Source organism: Crocodylus siamensis, chromosome 3, assembly GCF_052110815.1.
Source record: "Crocodylus siamensis isolate JL-2025a chromosome 3, ASM5211081v1, whole genome shotgun sequence".
NCBI lineage: Eukaryota > Metazoa > Chordata > Crocodylia > Crocodylidae > Crocodylus > Crocodylus siamensis.
Genome location: NC_143397.1, coordinates 143,699,035 through 143,717,233, shown reverse-complemented (window position 1 = coordinate 143,717,233; position 18,199 = coordinate 143,699,035). Strand labels below are relative to the sequence as shown.

Here is an 18,199-nt window from a genome sequence, read left to right as displayed (position 1 = left end):
GATCAGACTTGGCTGACTGCTCCTCCCAGCAGATGTCTGGGAAGTTCAGGTCCCCCATGATGACCACATCCTTAGCCCTCACTGCCTCTGTAAGCTGACCTAAGAATTCCAGGTCGAGCTCTTCTCCCTGGTTGGGAGGTCTATAATAGACTCCCACCGTTAAGTCACAGATGAAGTTCTGGGCAGACCTTAAATTAAAGTTTATGAATTAATAGTGCCCTGCTCTGTGAGAAGCGCTTCTTTCGCCCTATCTTAATGTAACCACCAACAAAAAAATGTGGCAAGCACCAATTTCAACCCACAATATCAGCAACCACAGTAAGCTGAGGCAGGGAGGAAAGAGCAGCCTTCCCTCTGCACAAGACAGGGAGCCATGCCCTTAGTAAAATGGGGGTTGCATCAGAAATTCATGGGCTAAAGCCAATCTCTTTGCAAGCAATAAGCTGCCAACTTCTGGTATATTCCTGTCCATCTCTAAACATACTTTTACCTCTATTATGCATGCATCATCATTGTGTAGACCAAACGACAGCTTTGCTCCACACAACCAGGCATGATGGCTCCATCCAGTAGAAAATATTTGTGCCTTTAGGGGCTGGAAGTCATAACTGATGTATCCAAAGTGTTCAAGCATGGAGATGTATGTTACAACTGGAGAGATTCTGTTGTCATTGTGCTGGTGTTGGTATTGTAGCAGGTGAGAGTGAGGTCTGAGTCTGGCTTTGTTGTTTTGAGTGACGACAGTTTGAGGATTGCATTGTAATAGTAGAAATTGGTGCTTGCATCCCAGGCAGTCAGACCAGAGCAGATACAATTGTAACATAGAGCTTGGTTGTAGATGATGGATCTAGTGGTGAGTTTAGGATGAAAGCTGGCGGCATGTAGGTAGTGGTGGTGGTCAGAGGGTTTCCAATACAATGTTGTGGCAATGTAGTCATTGCAGACCTTCATTGTCATGTCTACGAAATTAATTTTCTGGGTGGATTACTCAGAGGTAGTTTGATGCAGGGGAGGACATTGTTGAAGTCCCGGTGAAATTTCCCTAGATTCCTTCCTGTGTGTCCATACAATCAAGATGTCATCAATGTACCTTAGTTATATCAAGGGGATAAGGGGACAGCTGCAGAGAAAACAAACTTCAAGGTCTGTCATAAATATATTGCCATATTTTGGGGGTAGGTGGGAAAGGAGCATACATGTCCCCATGACAGTGCTATTCATTTGTATAGGGAGTCCTCAGATTTGAAATAGCTCTGCATGAGGACAGAGCAGGAAAGTGCAATGGAAACAGAGCAGCATCCTTGTTAATGTTCTTTTTTGTTTGTAATCCATCCTCATAGGGATGTACAGACATCCATAGTAGTCAATATGGTGTCTGCTGGAAGCTTGTCAACCTATTGTGGTCTTTTTGACTTTTTGCAACAGAAGAATTGCCCCGTTATTTTTCCATATTCAAAAAACAAATGAAAGGTAAGAGCTGGCACTTTCTAAGGGACTCCCTGAATCTGAAAAGGTTAACAACCCTTGGCATAGAGAGTTAGAAGATACAAGCAAAAGAAATAGTCTCCTTCTGTGGAAAGAGCTAGCTGTAGGCCCACTAGTAGGCACTGATTTCTGAAAAAAATAAGTCAAAGGACTAGAGGTTTCCACTTTTTCACGGTGCCAAAGACATAGTAGCTTTACCACTACTGTAGAATGCTCTTTGCAGTCAAATCGGGCAGTCACTTACTCCCTCAAAGACTCTGCCTATTTACTATGGCTGTTTATAGATGTTATGTTTTTATAGGTTTAATCCAGACTACAGCCATCACCATATACACGTAGTCACTTGTAGTCTGAATTAAAATTGGCTACAATCTAAATTAACTAATCCTCATTGAATAAGGATTGAAGTTAATGCATACTACTAGGGCAGTCCAAATTAGGCAGTTTAAACTGTGTTAAGGAGCATGTGTATCGAGTGTTGCTTTTAGTAAAAAACAGTCCTTAGGAACTCAACAGAAGCTATCAGGCACAAAGTAACAGCTTTACAAAGTCATATGTGCCAACATCTCACCCTAAGTAAGTATTCTAAGTATCAATATCCTGACTAAGCCCCCAGCCCTGCTCAAGCACATGGGCTACTGGTTGGGGCAATTCCCCTTGATCATCTATTAACCCTTAATCTGAATTGAAATTTAATTTGGACCATAATGCAAATCAGTCAACCAACTGTGAGCAGGTCTACAAACAGCTAGGAGTGACACTTCCAAGGAAGTGCTGAAGTAGGAGTAGACTAACACATTTGGTCAATGACTTCTTACTTTCTCCTTAACTGCCTTCTGAAACCCAGCTAATTACAATAAGGTCTTTGGGCTTGCCACCCCCTTCAGTCTTTTTCCCCCAGTTGACTGTGAACATCAGCCAGCTGGAGAACAACAGGCACTTTCTTTAAGGCTTGTAGTTCTTAGTAGGCAGACTGGTGCATTTGCTGTTCACAACCCCAGGGAACTGTGTGTTCATTAAGGAACTATGGAAAAACTATTCAAGTTTTCCATGGTCACGAAGGAACTCTCACACAGCTGGAAGCCATCTTTGCAGCCACATAGTTCAATAATGTTTCACAGCCTCTAAGTAATCACTGAACCCCAGGCGTGATTTTTACTTGGGTACCACCAGTAGTTTGGTTTAATGACTTTAGAATATGCCTCACCACAAACATGGTAATCAGAAGATCTACAAAGTCTGGGTTATGCTAACTGAAGTAGTTAGTAGATACAGCAAAGGTAGAAAGCCTGCTCAGTGGAATTTTGCACAGGAAAGGGGCTCTAATAACAACTTTTCCCCTCCTGAGGGCTATGTTGTAGTCAAAGAGTGGATGTTGCTGATTGGAAGGAGGTTGGGTAACTATGAATAAAATGCAAATAGTCATTAGTATTACAGGACTGGTCATTTACACCTGTCAAGGGCTCATGCACTAATCCACTGCTTTTGTATTTAGGCTTCCAAAAACGGTAGTGTAAGGTTTACAAAAAAATCATGAAAACCCTTCAGATTCAGGTTAACAAGTTAAGAATGTCCCTTTATCACTGAAATTTTACAATAGGTTTTTCCCCTCCCCCTTCACTATCTGTTGAACCAGGGGACAATTTGTCAATATGTAACGCATTGTTATGGAGCCTTACCTAGGGATAAAATTTTGCAGAGAACTTAAGTCACTTTGGAAAATGGATTGGGTTGAAAACTGACTGGAATAACCTGTGAGGATGCCATTCTGACTTTTATTCCAGATTAATTCCAAATTAATGAGCTTTAAAAAAAAAGACATGTTTTTGGAATCAAATCACATTTTTTCCTGGAATAGATAATAAATAGTCCACACAGCTATTCTAATATTGTCATTAATATAGTAATTGCAGAACATCTTAATTTGTGACCTAGACAAATTGGAGGATTGGGCCAAAAGAAATCTTATGTGGTTCAACAACAAGTGCAAATTCCTGCATTTAGGACAGAACAATACCATGTACCACTACAGGCTGGGGACTGACTGGCTAAGCATTAGCTCTGCAGAAAAGTACCTGGGGTTCATAGTGGACAATAAGATGGATGTGAGTCAGCAGTGTGCCAATAGGACTAACACTGGGAAAGCCTAGGTAGTGTTTCAGTCTCATCTACCTCCTTTAATGCCCCAAACTCTCATTTACTTAAGTAACAGCATGGTAGGTTCTTGTGGATCTCTTGCTGAACTCATAGTAGAGACAGACAAAGAAAGCATGAAGTCTTAAAATTGGTAATGGTACGTAAGGCAGGCCAGTGTCACTAATATATAATACACTAATATATATACATATATTTTCTTTTTTGAAGCCATGGTTCTCAACATGAAACTAAATGACCATAATGTATAATTGAAATAAAATTCAGTATATTGTAACCCATTTAAATTACCTGACATTCTGAACCTAGAACATTTCCCTCTTAATATCTATTGCTATTAATTCTTCATTTTGATAAGAAATAACCACATCCACAATTTTAAGAGGAAAAATATTTAAAGTTTATATGGCAAAGTTGACATTTTTCCTAAGATAAATGAACAAATGACATTAATGTGTAACATTTTGTCTCATTACAGACAAGAAAAGGGAGACACAAAAGATCACGAATGCTCATTGATTTATGAAACTAAGATGGAGAGAAAACAGTCTACAGACCTAAATGGTTTTGATACGAAGGTGATTAAGTGTAACAGGCTGGAAGAAATCAACATACAATACAGTGGTAGCAGACTGGGAAAGATGGCCTTTTTTGAGTGCTTGAAAAAAGTGGAGAAGGTAAGACTTTTGGGGAAGAAAAAGTCAGTGAATCAGACCCTGGCATTTGCTTTATTTAGCTGTGTGGCCACCCTCTGTGTTAAATAACCTTGTCCTAGCTAATGGTATGAGTATCAAACAAAGAATCTAACCTGAATCTTCCACATTGCATAATACAAAGCTCTTTGCCAAGGATAGATCTCAGCTGTCTGACATTAGCAGTCTAGAGTGGTTGCAAGATGGTATCCGATTCGTTACCAAGAAATCTCTATAAATCATCGAATTGGTTTCTGCTTTATCCTTTTAATATATTTAAAAAATCAGGGTTTGGTTAGAAATGTTGCAGAAACATATGTAGAAAGGGCTTTGGGGTTGGTGCAGCTGAGTGTAGGCCAACAGGCAGAAAACAAATGCTATATGGAATAAACTGCAGAAATAGTTTATATATACCCACTCTAACTTTGTGTGCTAGCCAAAATAACTCTCTCCAATGATAAAAGCTAATGAAGTTTATCTTTCCCAAGCTGATTTCCAAACACGGATGATGTTTTTCCAGATACTGATCCCAAACTAATTTACAGATCCAAGATCCGTTGCAAAATTCTAAGATCCTGATCCAACAAAACAAGCCCATGTGTTTTGCTGACCTGAGGCCTCACTGACTACCTGGTATATAGGCAGAGGGGGAAAAAAGAAGATAGATATGAATATGAAAGCTTTTCTTTTTTTATCTGATAACCTGTGAAACCTCCCCAATTTTTGTAAACTCTTAGGGGTGGAGACATTAAATCTGTTGCAGGAAATAGAACTATTTATTGGGGTGAGAGAGATAGAAAGAGAGTACATTGATTTAATTTCAGTGGGTGGTGTCCTACTCCATTTATAAGTGACAATGCCCTTTAAGTCAATTGAAGAGCAGTATCAAGCCCAGAGAGAAAAACTTTTATATAGACACTCAGAAAAATTATGGGGAAAATATGCAAACATTGTAAATGCATGTGTATTCACTTGAAATATAAATGTGCTCAGAGATGTACTGAACATAATTGCAGGAGAAAATACACTTTTGGTCACAATGGAAACAGCTGTTTTTCTAGACAAATTATTTTTCTAAAATAAACACAAACGGTATCTCTTAAGTATAATATATTCTCAAATCAGATTCTGAAACTGAGTAAAAATGGAACTGTGGAAAACAAATAATCATGCTGCAAACTCAGCTGTGTTTTTAAACAATTTAGAGGCAGCAAATACTTGCCAGAAGCTGTGGTATTGCATTCCTCTAGATGGTGCTCTTTTCCACATTTGATTGACAGTTTGAGATTCTTCCCCTGGAAAAAAGTAATTAGTAACCAAGTGCAAAAAAGGGCCATGGCAAAGCAGGTCTTACTTTTCTCTCCCACCCAATGTTGATAACATGTCCTTTTTTAAATTTTTTTTAAAGAAAAATGTTTAAAGAACTACCAGCTACTGTATCATGGTAATCATATTTTGTGCAAAATGGGGGCCACAGAATAAAAGACAGATAGCCTAAGAATTTTTTTTTATAAAAGGAGTACATTTTGTGATCATTTTTTATACCTCGCACTTTATGCTGTCCTTCATTAGTATTGTTTGCAAGTATATATCTAACTGTGGGTTTAATTTCAGCTGTTAACACAAAGGTCATGTAGTCTTCAGTTAAAGCTGCAAGACAGAATTTCCATAGAAATTATTTCTATATCTGAAAACCTCCTGCAACTTGGTAATTATTTATACCATGAGAGATTTCAGGAATTTTAAAAGTAGTGGAATGACATGTGTCCTCTCCCTGAAATGACATATTGGTCATTTTGGCTATTCACAGTCAACTTCATCCCTTCTTCATTTGATTGTCTTCAGACTGCTCCAGTTACATGATGAAGTCATATCCCACTGAAGTCAGTTGAAGTGGGACCAACGTTCCACTCAGTCTGTACCCCTTGCAAGGCTAGGGAACAAATTTTAACAGTAAGTAGAGCTGTGACCCACATGTTCAAATTGATCCCAAAGGTCCAAAAAGACAACACTAAAAACAAGAGAGATTAAGATAACATGGAAGTAGTTTCTTTAATGTCAACAACATATTAACTTCAATTCTATGATTCTGTTGCAAAATATATATTTACAATTTATTAGTAGGTTTAACTGATATTTAGCATGCTATTGCCAAATCAGCTAGACACTTTACTAAATTAATAAAGGCACACACAGTGCATAATAGATTTTTTCAGGAATGTGAAGCAAGATCAGCATCATATAAATACTAAGCACCATTAAATTGTGCTTTGAAGCTCTCCAAGCTCCAGCAGACCACCTGGCTCTAAAGGCCAGAGAAGAAAGTTATTCTTTGATGCTGGCATCCACAGAGCCTGCAGGGCTGTCACGAAGCCCAGTTATTGTTGCTATGGTTTAGAGTTGTAGCTGTTACCAGTTAACATATTGGTTGCAGGATTTCTGGACTCTTTGCCTAGGGACAGAAGTTACACATCAACTGAACTGGTTTAAGTGGTCATAAGTTGGTTTAAACCTGTAACAGAACATAAGTTCAGTGCACATAAACCTGTTTGAAATGGCCCAAACTGGTCTAAGATAAACCTCGTTGAATGTAGTATCAGATATAACTGATTTGGGTTTAACCAGTTTATGGAACTTGCATCCCAGGCCTCTTCCTGATAGAGTCCCCCAGCATGCCAACGTGCCTTTCGGCCCTGGGCTGGACTGTCTGCTTCAGAGAGCAGGGCTGGCCCCACCCTGACCTCCCTAGCTAGAGCACTATCACTGTTCTGGGTGGCTGAGCAGGGGGTGGGGAACTGCAGGCACAGCAGTGTCTGCCTGCCTTCCTCCTGCCCCCTCCACCTCCCCGTCGCCCTTGCTACTCAAGCAGGGATCCTCCTCTCTCCCACAGCACAGACCCTAACCAGCATCTGGTCATGGTCACGGTCACACTACCCCCATGCTAGCTAATGCTCAGCAGTGTCTGTGTGTATGTCTTCAACTTCAGTAAGACAAAGGCAGGCAGGACAGTGTCCACTTAGGGCTGTTTGGAGTTAATCAACAGGTTAGCTGGTAATGTATAATGGGGGAGTATGCCACTACAATGAAGTAGCTACTAGTCATATATAGACGCACATGATTGCAGTGTCACCATAGTGTATCACTACAGTGATGTAGCATGTTGCTACAGCTACATAGTGTGACATATAGGCACACCCTTGCCTTATATTAAAAAGAAAGAGTAAGATGCTCTCATTATTGTGGAAAAACACTTAAAATTCAAGATGAATATACTCTAAAGGCCCAATAGTCAAATAAAAAGAAAATGAAACTCTTGGGATAAAAAGAAACACTTGTGACTGTTGAGTCAATCTCAATTTGGGGGAGAAAGGGACTGATTCATGATTTTTAAGTGTTTAGGATTGACAGTAATCAAATTGTTACTCAGTCCTTAGAAAGATATTTAAAACTCTTTTCCTGCCAGTCTCTGTACAGTTGTATATACACAATCGTAGGGAGAATTATATTGCATCTCATTCACAATGTTTCACTGTTCACATTATATCTTCAGTCATACTCTTACACTTGCTGTACAGTGAAAGTATAATCCTGCAGATTATACCTCAAGTCTGGACAAATAGACTGCAACTATTAACTCTGTATTATACCTTTTGTCTCTTAATTTTGTTGTTGAAAACTAAATGTTTTCTGCACTCTATTTACAAGGGGAGCTGTTTTCAATTGCTTATTGCTGTATGTGCTTAGGCTAAACTCTGAAGTATCTGCTTTAAACTTAATTTATTTGGATAATTTCAACTAAAACAATCTAGCCATTACTGGGAGTATTAACGAAAAATGCGTTGCTTGCCCACATTAAAATGTTCCTACAACTGTTTTCTTGAAATAATCTAGCATCTCTGTATTTTGGATCAGGGACTTTACATTTGGCAGAAGTTAAGGGTATTAGATATGAGGGGAGGGACAGCATGTGGACAGATATGTGGTGGACTGGGACAGAGTGGAACGAAGGGACAAAGGCAGACTGGGAAGGAAAGCAGTTAATAAATCCATTGGAACACACTCCTTTCTAGAACTTGAAATGAAACCAGGAGCAGTTTGAATCTACATTCCTCTGCTATCAAATAACTGAGAAACCTACCAGGATAGTGTATGTTTCATTCCCTTTGGTCCCCAAATATTGCTTTTTGTATATATTTTTTCATTTCTCATTTATTAAAAGAAGAAAGCAGCTAACAGATGACTGACAGTATGAACTGTTAAATGCCAGGGATTGTGCTAATAGATTTGACTCATTTGAGAAGCTCTAGGTTGTCAGAGCAAATTACCTTTCAAGCTATGCTATGCACATTTTCTCTGTAGGCTCTTGCACCTGCTTCACACTTGTCATTACGCCATCACTTTTTTTCCCTTATAGGTACAGGGAATGTGTTAAATTGTGGGACTGCATTCACTCTTTCTTGCAAGGGTATCTATGCTTCTCTAGCTAGGTACTGCTTACAGAGCTGGGGAGGGCATTGAAAACACCTACAAAATTACTTTTAGTAAACCAAGAGACCAAAGTAAATAAAAAATGGATCTACCCTTGAATGGAAAATCTGACTGGATTGCAGGTAGTTTTTGCATCTTAGCATCATTCTTATGGCACGCTTTATGGACTGTGCTTACCCATGGAAGAAACAGAAAGACCTCTGCAACTGGAAATATGCAGGTAGTAGAAATGCTTTTAAATAAGGTCAATTCATTTCACATGTTAGCTTTGATGTTTTTAAGGAGGCAAATGCTGCTTGTAAACCCAGTTAGAGTGTGTACATAATGTTTGTCCTCTTAATACATATGGCCTTTCAGGGGGAAAAAGACAAATAGAGAAATGTAAGAGCATTTTTCTTTTGGATCACAGTCATCTCTTCCATAATTTGCAGCAACTCCCAGTCTAATGTTATTACTAAAAAAAAAGTTACATCTCCCCATGGATGCTACTTCTAAGTTTCCATTGAAACACTTACTTGACTGACCTCTGCTGGGTGAGGTAGACAGGATCACCTCAGGTTTATCATTTGGCACCTACTGGTTGAGTAAGTCAGCCATCCAGTATTATTGTCTCATGACCAGTGCAGGAACAGAGAAGATCCCAGAAGAACCCATATACTTAGATTTCCACAAGGGTTGACATTTATTCTTTCCCCATTATTAGCAATGAAAATATTCCCCTTCTCAAAGATCCACAAGCTAATTTGGTGATTAGTAGGTTAGTGTTACATTATTTGTTACAACCCAAGGACTGTATATTAAGTATACTATAATTAAGAGATAGGAAATGAGTACAGTGCTGACAGGATGTATTTTTTATTTTCAGAATTTTTAAAAAGAATTTACATCAGAAAATGTTTCATAAGAAAAAACACCTAAGAATTTAGTTTTAGAAGACACATTATTTCTTAGCATATAGATTGTCAGGCTGATTAGACTGCCATAGCTGCAGTTCTGTTTCTGTAAATTGAATTATTTAGTCTTAAATCTAACTTCTGGTGTATAGTATTTAAATTCTGAAATGTCCCTAAATTTCAGTTTTTCATATTCTCCTTTCCTAATGTTATCCAGAAAGAACAAACAGCAGTCTGTGCAAGAGAGTAAAGGACAGTGATAAAGAATAGAAAAAATAAGTAATATACGATCAACTGATTGATTACTGTCTTGATGTTGCTGTATGCATAGTCATAAAACAGTACAAAATTGGAAAGAATGAAATTAAACAACAAAATTAAATTCTTCAGAAAAGCATTATTAACTTCTTTGACATTCTTTTAGTTATAAAATTTCTGAACAACAACTCTGATCATATTCATGCCTTCCTCATCACAAAAGTTGTTCTTTCACAGTATGGTAATGGCTTCCTCAGTGAATTCCATTTATAAGAAAAACATGGCTCATATATTGTGAAAGATTTCTATTATGTTTCCATTTATGCTGGAATAGAAATAGATTATTTAATGAAATTGTATATGAGCTTTATATGGTATGGTTTGATACTTGTGTGAAAAATACCCTTTGAATAACTTGTTAAATAATATATTATCCATCACATATAGCATTCATGAATCCAGAGTTCAACCAGATTTAATTACTAAAAGCTCTTAAACCTTTATTTACTTTTCAATTTGTACTCTTCTATTTTCATCTTTCATTCTGTTAATCAATTGAAAACAATTGATCTTACTCTGGTTTCCATTCAGACTGTAGGCAATTAAGCTTCCTCAAACATTATGACAGTACTTAAATTTTGGGGGTTCAAATAGTTTAGAAAGAAAGATTTAGAATCAGGAAAACTGTTTGCCTTGGCCTTGGACTTTGTAAAATCTTTTTCTGAAATATACAATTTTGGGCCATATTTGTTTTGATAATAATACTTTACAGCTGGGATGCTCTTTAACTTGTGATACCTTATATATTGTGCTTTAGTGCTTTCCTTTACCTCCAGGCATGTAATGTAGGGGTGCTGGTGTTAGAGAAAAAAATGGAAAAAATTGTTTGGGGTAGTTAGAATGGTTTAAAGAAATTTATACCTGCCACTCCCTTGGTACACAAGAGAGAACATCTGACTGGAAAACTATCAGTGTTGGATATCATAGATGTAAATTATGCTGATACAGTGCCCACTCTTGCTTACATACAGCTATTTTAAGACGTCTCAGTTTAGATTTCTAACTCTCACATTTGAGAATATATAGAAAGTGTTCACCCTTCTGAGAACTCTGCTGTTTCTTAAATAAGGCTCCTCCAGGGAGACAGGAAAGCTTCTGCCACTCTGGTTTTTGTCACACTTTGGAATGTTCTTCTACTTACTTGCACAGGCTCTCTTGCTTTCTTTCTCTCTCTTTTTCCTCTTCTCACACATATCCACATTTCATACCTGTACCAGCCCTTACCTAAACCTAGCTTCAGAACATCAAATCTTCAGATAGATTGATATACTTCTGCATCATTCAACAGTTACTTCACTTGGAGAAATCTGGATTAGGAGGGCGGTCTAGTTCTCTCCTTCTATACACATGTGTAGGTCTTACTGAAGTTGATGTGAATGGTACCTGTCTATATAAAGGTCAAACTGTTTCTAGAATTTTCAGAGAAGCCAAGAAAGAAGAGTTTTGTTTTCTGTTTTTGTTTGTCTTTGCTTTTCATAATTTGCCATGATGATTTTAAGTCAGTTATCCTCTGGCTCTCAAGAGCTTTCTCTGCAGTGGGTGTACAGAAAATGTCACTGTTATCAGCACTGGCATGTCAGTGGGAACACTTGAGCATTGAACTCAGTGGGTAGCAAAGGAAGGGAACTGGAAATGGAAAATTTCAAAATATTTTACATTAATCTTGGTATCTCCAAACAGCCACGTGTGTAATCCCTCCAAAATGATCACATAGTCTGTGCATTTTTGTGCATGGAATTGATAGATGTCTGTAAATACACAATGACAAGTGGGCTGATACTTTGTGAAGAGCTTTCTGCTACCTGGCAGCTTAACAAAGCTCCTATTTACAGTGGTGTCACTTAAAATAGGTTAGATTCCCCAATGCATATTTTTATGGAAACCTTGTATCTTTTTTTATGAATTTTACAAGATCTTTAGGAATACCTGTAATGATGGCTAGAGCTCTTTGTTGCCTATAATTCATGCAGTCTAAATCCAGCTCTGAAGTTCAACCCCGTGCCATTGGTTCTCTACATGCATCTGTGCTCTGCATGCTTTGAATTTTGGCTTCTGAACATGTAACAGTCCAGAAATCCTATCTGAAATGCAAGGTACAGCTAAAAAGAGCAAGATAACCTGAGACATCACTGAAGTCATATTTGAAGATACTGCTCTGCACTCCCAATGAGACGGGACGTGATGAAAAGATAGATAAAGGACTTCCTTGCTTTTCTGTCCTCTGTAGGAAAACTTGGTATGCCTTGATTTCCAAAAACAGGGCATGGAGGAAGCAAATTCCCTCATTTCCTAAGCTCTTCCCCAAAGCAGCAAGAAAAAAGGGAACAGAAAATAAGGAATCTAGAGCTATACATGACAACTTTCCGTTGCCCCTTTTCCATTCTGTACATGGAGCTACAGCAGATATACTAGGATCAGATCATGGATGACTGAGATAACATGTGAGATGGACAAGACTGATTGGTAATATGGATGGAATAGTGACCTTGTGGTGGCTATGCAGACACACTGGCCTATGTATGTCTTGTTATGTATATTTGTAGGTATGCAGGTTGAACATATGGGTACTGTGCTGTGCTTGCCCTCATCACCTTTGTGTTTGGCTGTCTATTCAGTAGGTGTAATCGTCTTGGTACTGAAGGAGCTTTACTATTAATTGTACTTCATCTGTATGTTGAGCCCTCAATTTGAGATTGGGTTGGGAGAACTGTAATTAGATAATGTGCATCCTGAAGAATGTATAGTCTAAATGACAAGCCAGAAAAATAATGGAAGGATATGTAAAGGGACTTCCCTAAGGATATGCTGTAGGTCAGTGGCAGAACCATAAAATAGAATCCAGTTATCTGTTTCTCTGTTCAGCGTCCTAGTCAGTGGACCAAATTATTTTACAGTAAGCCTGAGAAATAAGCATTCCATGTTGTCTCGGAGCCGTCAACCTATCAGATCTCAGCTTTCCTTCAAGCCACTTCTTAAATATCAGTTAGTCTGTAGAGCTCCCTCATATCAATGGCATAAGGTTATTGTGATTTTTCTTAGTTAGTGAAACCAGTATCAAAGCAGGGAAAATAAAGCTTAAACACACTTAACCATTTCCTAGATGTTTTTCAGAACTTTCTGCCACTTAACTGGTACACAAGTTTCCTCAATCAGAGTATCTCTCTCCTTGAGCTCCCAGGGTGAGTGTTTTATCAGCAGATAAGATGTAAACAGGGAAAATCATTTTCATCTAGCAAGGTTATCAATATTTATTTCAAGACAAACATTAAATCCTGGCCTTTGCTTTGGGACAAGGTACTTACTTCTATGCCCATAAAATACAGCCTGAATTAGAAAGAAAGATAAATGCCCTGAGTCATCTTGTGATATGTGATCTTGTAAATTCATTCTTCTTCTAGAACATTATTCTCGTGAATGTGTTTGTTTATTTATTTATGGCCATAAACATTCAAAAGTGTCTTGTTGCACTTATCCAATCAGCCAACCTGTCACATACACTGGAAGATATATCTAGATGGCCCACCATGACCTTTCCTTCTGGCACTATCATCATATGGTGTCTCAGCAAACATGCGGAATGATGGTCACAGTGCAATGCAGATGACATTCTGATGCTGGGTGCATTGTCAAGGATCATGACCTATGGGCTTTTCACCTCGGAGAGGACACATTTCAGTTGCATCAGACCAGAAATGACTCTTCTCATGTAATAAACATCCTAAGAAGATGGTTTTCATTTTCCCCTTAAACAGTCAAGTCATTAGAGTTCTTTGTTGGGTTTTTTCTCCTTCTACACTTTTACTAATCTTAACTCCTCCATTAGGTTTCTCATTCACCCCCCATTAAACAGATTGGACCAAATTCTGCCCTCAGACGGTCATGCATGTCTCCTGAGTTGGTAAAATTTGCTGTCATGGAACACTATATAATTGAAGAATTAGCTTGACCAAGACAGAAGGTGGACCATTATGAGTTACTCTTCAGCTCAGAGTATGGTTTTGAGCAGGAGATCTACCTCTTCTGAGATGGATGGGATACTTAAGCAATCAATCCTTGCTTTCTAAGTAACTCTTACTGTTCCAGATACTCCTCTTGATTAACTTAGTATTAATAGCTACATACCTACAAACTGGAGCATTTCTCTAAATCCTTTCATTCTGACAGAAACAAAGAATTGGGATAAGTGATGTAGTAATGTGTTGATATAACTCACCTATGCTCTATATGGGCTTGGACCCATAACATACTTAGACCAGGTAACCAATGTTTACACTAGTGTAAACAAGAAATAGACAAATGGCAGTGTCACACACATGTAAGTTACTTGAATCTAGTGCATAATTACCCTGTAAAAATCCGGTGTAAAACCATACAACTGTAAGTATTACAAGCCCAGAGCTATCCTGGTTTATCATTTCCCCATCAAACCTAGTGGTGAAGTACTACAATAGCAAGCAACTACTCTGAAACAATCTGTCCATTTTAGACACTGATGTAAATTCTAACAGTGTTAATGCTCTGTATTCAGGGTCTGTGATTAGAATTTACAAATCTAACTATTATTCTGGAGTAAACAAAAATAAAATTGGACCAGTACTCTCAAGGTAGAGAAAGGGTAGGGCTGAACTGAAATACACTTAAAATTATTCTTTTTTAAAGTTCCAAGACCGAAAACTCCGTATTTCTCTCTATCTCTCTTTGGTTTCCAGGCTAACTATGTGGATATAGGGCTACGTAATGTTAGCAGACAAGATCTCCCTAAATCAAGCCTGTATTAAGTATTCCTATAAAGGACACGTGTATAACTCGACTTAATTTCAATGGTGCCCCTCATTTAATTCTGTTGAACTCATATATTAAATGCTGACTGCAACTGAGGATTATAGAGGAAAACTGTGGCCTTTTTGCTTAATTAATAATTGGCAGTGAGGCTCTGAAAGATGCAGGATCATTTTCATTTGACCTTTCATGGTTGCTTAACTATATAGCTCCTTATACTATAGATTCACAGGGCTGGAAAGCACCTCAGGACATCATCTAGTCCATCCCCTGCTCAAAGCAGGATCATCCCTGACTAAATTGATCCAGACAACTGTTTTTTTATTATGCATGCAAAATCTTCCAGTGACTGAGAGAGGGGAAATCTGTCCAAATGCCCAAACGCCCTTGCAGTTAGAAATGTTTTCCTAATATCTAAAACAAATTTACTTCATTGTAATCTAAGCTTGGTACTTCTTGTCCCATCCCATCCCCTTTATGAGCACAGAATAGTTGATCACTATCTTCTTTAAAACAACTCTTTTTGTATTTGAAGATTGTTCTCAAAACTTCCTATCTACTCTTCTCTAGACTAAAAAATCCCAGCTCTTCTTTTCATTTGTCATGTTTTCTAGACTTCTAATTATTTTTGCTGCTTCTCTGTGAACTCTTTCCAGTGTGTCCACTTTCTTCCTGAATTGCAATGACACAGTACTCTAGGTGAGGGCATACCAGTGCTGAATAAAGTGGAAGAATCACTTCCATTGCCTTGTGGGCAGCATGGGTGTTTATACATTTGGTTAGTTAGTATGTGTTGATAGCTTTTTTTTTTAACAAAACACATTATTGAATTATAGTCACCTTGCTATCTACACTAACTCCCAGTTGCTTTCCTGCATTACAATAGCCTAGCCTGTTGTTTCCCTTTTGTATTTGTGCATTTGATTGTTCTAGCTTAAGTACAGTACTTTGCACTTGTCATTGTTAAATGTCATTGGATTTATTGCAGAGTATTTCTTCAATTTCTCCAGGTCATTATGAATCTTAATACTTCATTAAATGTCTGCTGCCCCATCAGCTTGGTATCCTCTGCAAGTTTACTTAACATATACTCAATTCCATTGTCCAAATTGTTAATGAAGACATTGAACAGGATAAGACCTAGGACATAGGACAGATCCCTTCCTTCTTCTTCTTCCCCATAACACTTCCTTCCATGTAGCCATGAAGCAATTCATGACTACTCTTTGACTACAGTAGGTGTATCTATACCAGATGTAGTGCTGTGCAGTAGACTAATCTAATGCACAGTAAAGCATCACCATGTAACCATGCACAGCAACTACATCTGGTATAGATACACCTAGTAAATTAGTCTACTGTGCAGTTAGCTAGTACCTTCAAATACAGGTAGACGCGAAGTTGCTCCTGGTCAGCCACACCAGCATGGGGCCTGGTCCTGGCACCGCTCAGCTCCCAGGTCCCCCCAGGAGCCAGGAGTTGATCATAAGTGCCAGGACCGGGCCCCTCTCTGCCACTGGGGCTAAATAGCTCTTGCTTCTTCACTCACCTGGGGACTTGGTGAGAGCTACCCCACCAGCTGAACAGGGCACAAGCTACTATGCAGCCAGCATTACAGAATAGCTATTCATACAAGTACTAAATGACTGTGCAGTAACAACTGTACAGTTAGCATCTCATGTAGATGTGGCCACAGTCACTTATTATAGAAGTACTGATATCAGGAGGTTATATCAAAGAAAGGATATTAAAATCCGTAGCTAGGAATTTACTCAGAGGTTTAGACCACACATCAAAATAAATATATTTGGTAATTTTATCCAAGTTGCTAGTACATTTGTCAACCCCTCACAAAAACAATTAAGAGTTGGTGCAGATGCTAGTGTCTTCTTAAGTGATGTCCAGTCTGGAACTGTATGGGGAAGATTGCGTGATGCCTACTTGCACTGCTCAGGGCTTAAGCCAATGCTGTTATGTAGTCTCTCACCCTCCTGAGCAGAAATTTCCCATGAAAGCTTCAAGAAGATGAACAAACTTCTAAAACTGATTACGTCTACATTAAAAGATCCTCCATGGTAGCAGAAATCTCCTCTGCGCCTGCCAGCAGAATTCCACTACCCTTCCCAAGCTAAAGGTGGCTTCTGCTGTCATGTGTCAGCCAGCACAAAACACGTGTAGGCACTCATGTACTGTCTGTTGGCTTTAGCTTTCCTTTCAGCAGTTGGTGCTTTCCCAGGGAACACACTGTGTTGTGCCAGCACAGCTGCTAAGAGGAGCCATGTGAAGCTACTAGATGCTCATGGACATGCAAGTGTTTCTGCTGGGCCGGCTGAATCAGATAAATATCAGTAATGCTGTCAGGAGGGCCAGTCTAGGAAGGAAGGAGCTATAAATGGCATTATACCTCCCTTACTTAGGGCTCCTCCAAAGGCCAGTACTATTCCACAAAGAAGTTAGAGCATCTATTACCCTACTTACTAGGCTGCATGTAGATTGCTCTGCAGTTCAGATTTGTTTGAATGCTGAACGCTCCAGCTACTTGCCTTTCAACTTCCAAAATGAACCTTCCCACCTCAACACACAGCTATACCAAGGGGCTTCACGGAGTGGGAGTAGCATACAAGGTCGTGTATAGATGTCCTATATTTTCTTTGCCTTGGGGAATTCCCATGGCACAAGGGAGTGGAAAGAAGTTATGTATTTATTACTTCAGTAATACAAATCCTATGATAGGGTGGTAATTCAGGCCTTTGCAAATGTTCATGTCAATCAAATTAAAAAAAAGTTAAAGCATTTATCTTGAATTGCTCTAAGATTGGCATACACTCCTTGCTATGTGTTATCTGCTTGTTTGCTAAAAAGATAAGATGCAAGAGTTTCCTAATTAGTCTTGTAAGCCTGGATTTTTCATGTAGTGTCACTTAATACTTTAATTACATTTTCTCACTATGCAACTTGGATTCTTAAATAGTTTGAATTACACAACTCTTAAATAGCACCAACTGCAGAATCTGTGAAAGCCAAGATCTCCCAGATGCTTGGCAAATTCTGATGAATAACATAAAACCTTTTATTTGATGCAATTCAGAGAATCTTTGTGCAGATATAAGAAATAGGGTGATGGTTAAGAATTTTACATTGTAAAGGGAACATGTTTTGGTGTGATGGCCTTAGTTAGAGTGAAAAGATTCAAAGAAACAGTCTCCTCTACTGGCTGGGGCATGGCCGGGGAGACAGGACACCTGGGGCATTTAGAGATATGCTCTGTTAGGCAGGGCCTTTTAATTAGTGCAGCTCTGAAAGCTGCACTAATTAAAGCACCCTGACTATCACATGTGTGCCTGCACTGAAATTGTGGCAGGGCACTTTGAACTAAATGAGCTTTATTTT

The 18,199-nt window shown here is 38.6% G+C and overlaps 1 protein-coding gene across 2 annotated transcripts in view; it reads left to right on the top strand.

The window, feature by feature from the left end:
* MYLK4 (myosin light chain kinase family member 4) overlaps positions 1–18,199 on the top strand; it is a 104,651-nt gene that overhangs the window by 16,584 nt on the left and 69,868 nt on the right. For both annotated transcript variants that reach the window (XM_090039387.1, XM_090039386.1), the window contains one exon: positions 4,118–4,316. In XM_090039387.1, the coding sequence (XP_089895513.1) occupies positions 4,173–4,316 (144 nt within the window). In that variant the 5' untranslated portion in view covers positions 4,118–4,172. The remainder of the gene's footprint in view (positions 1–4,117; positions 4,317–18,199) is intronic.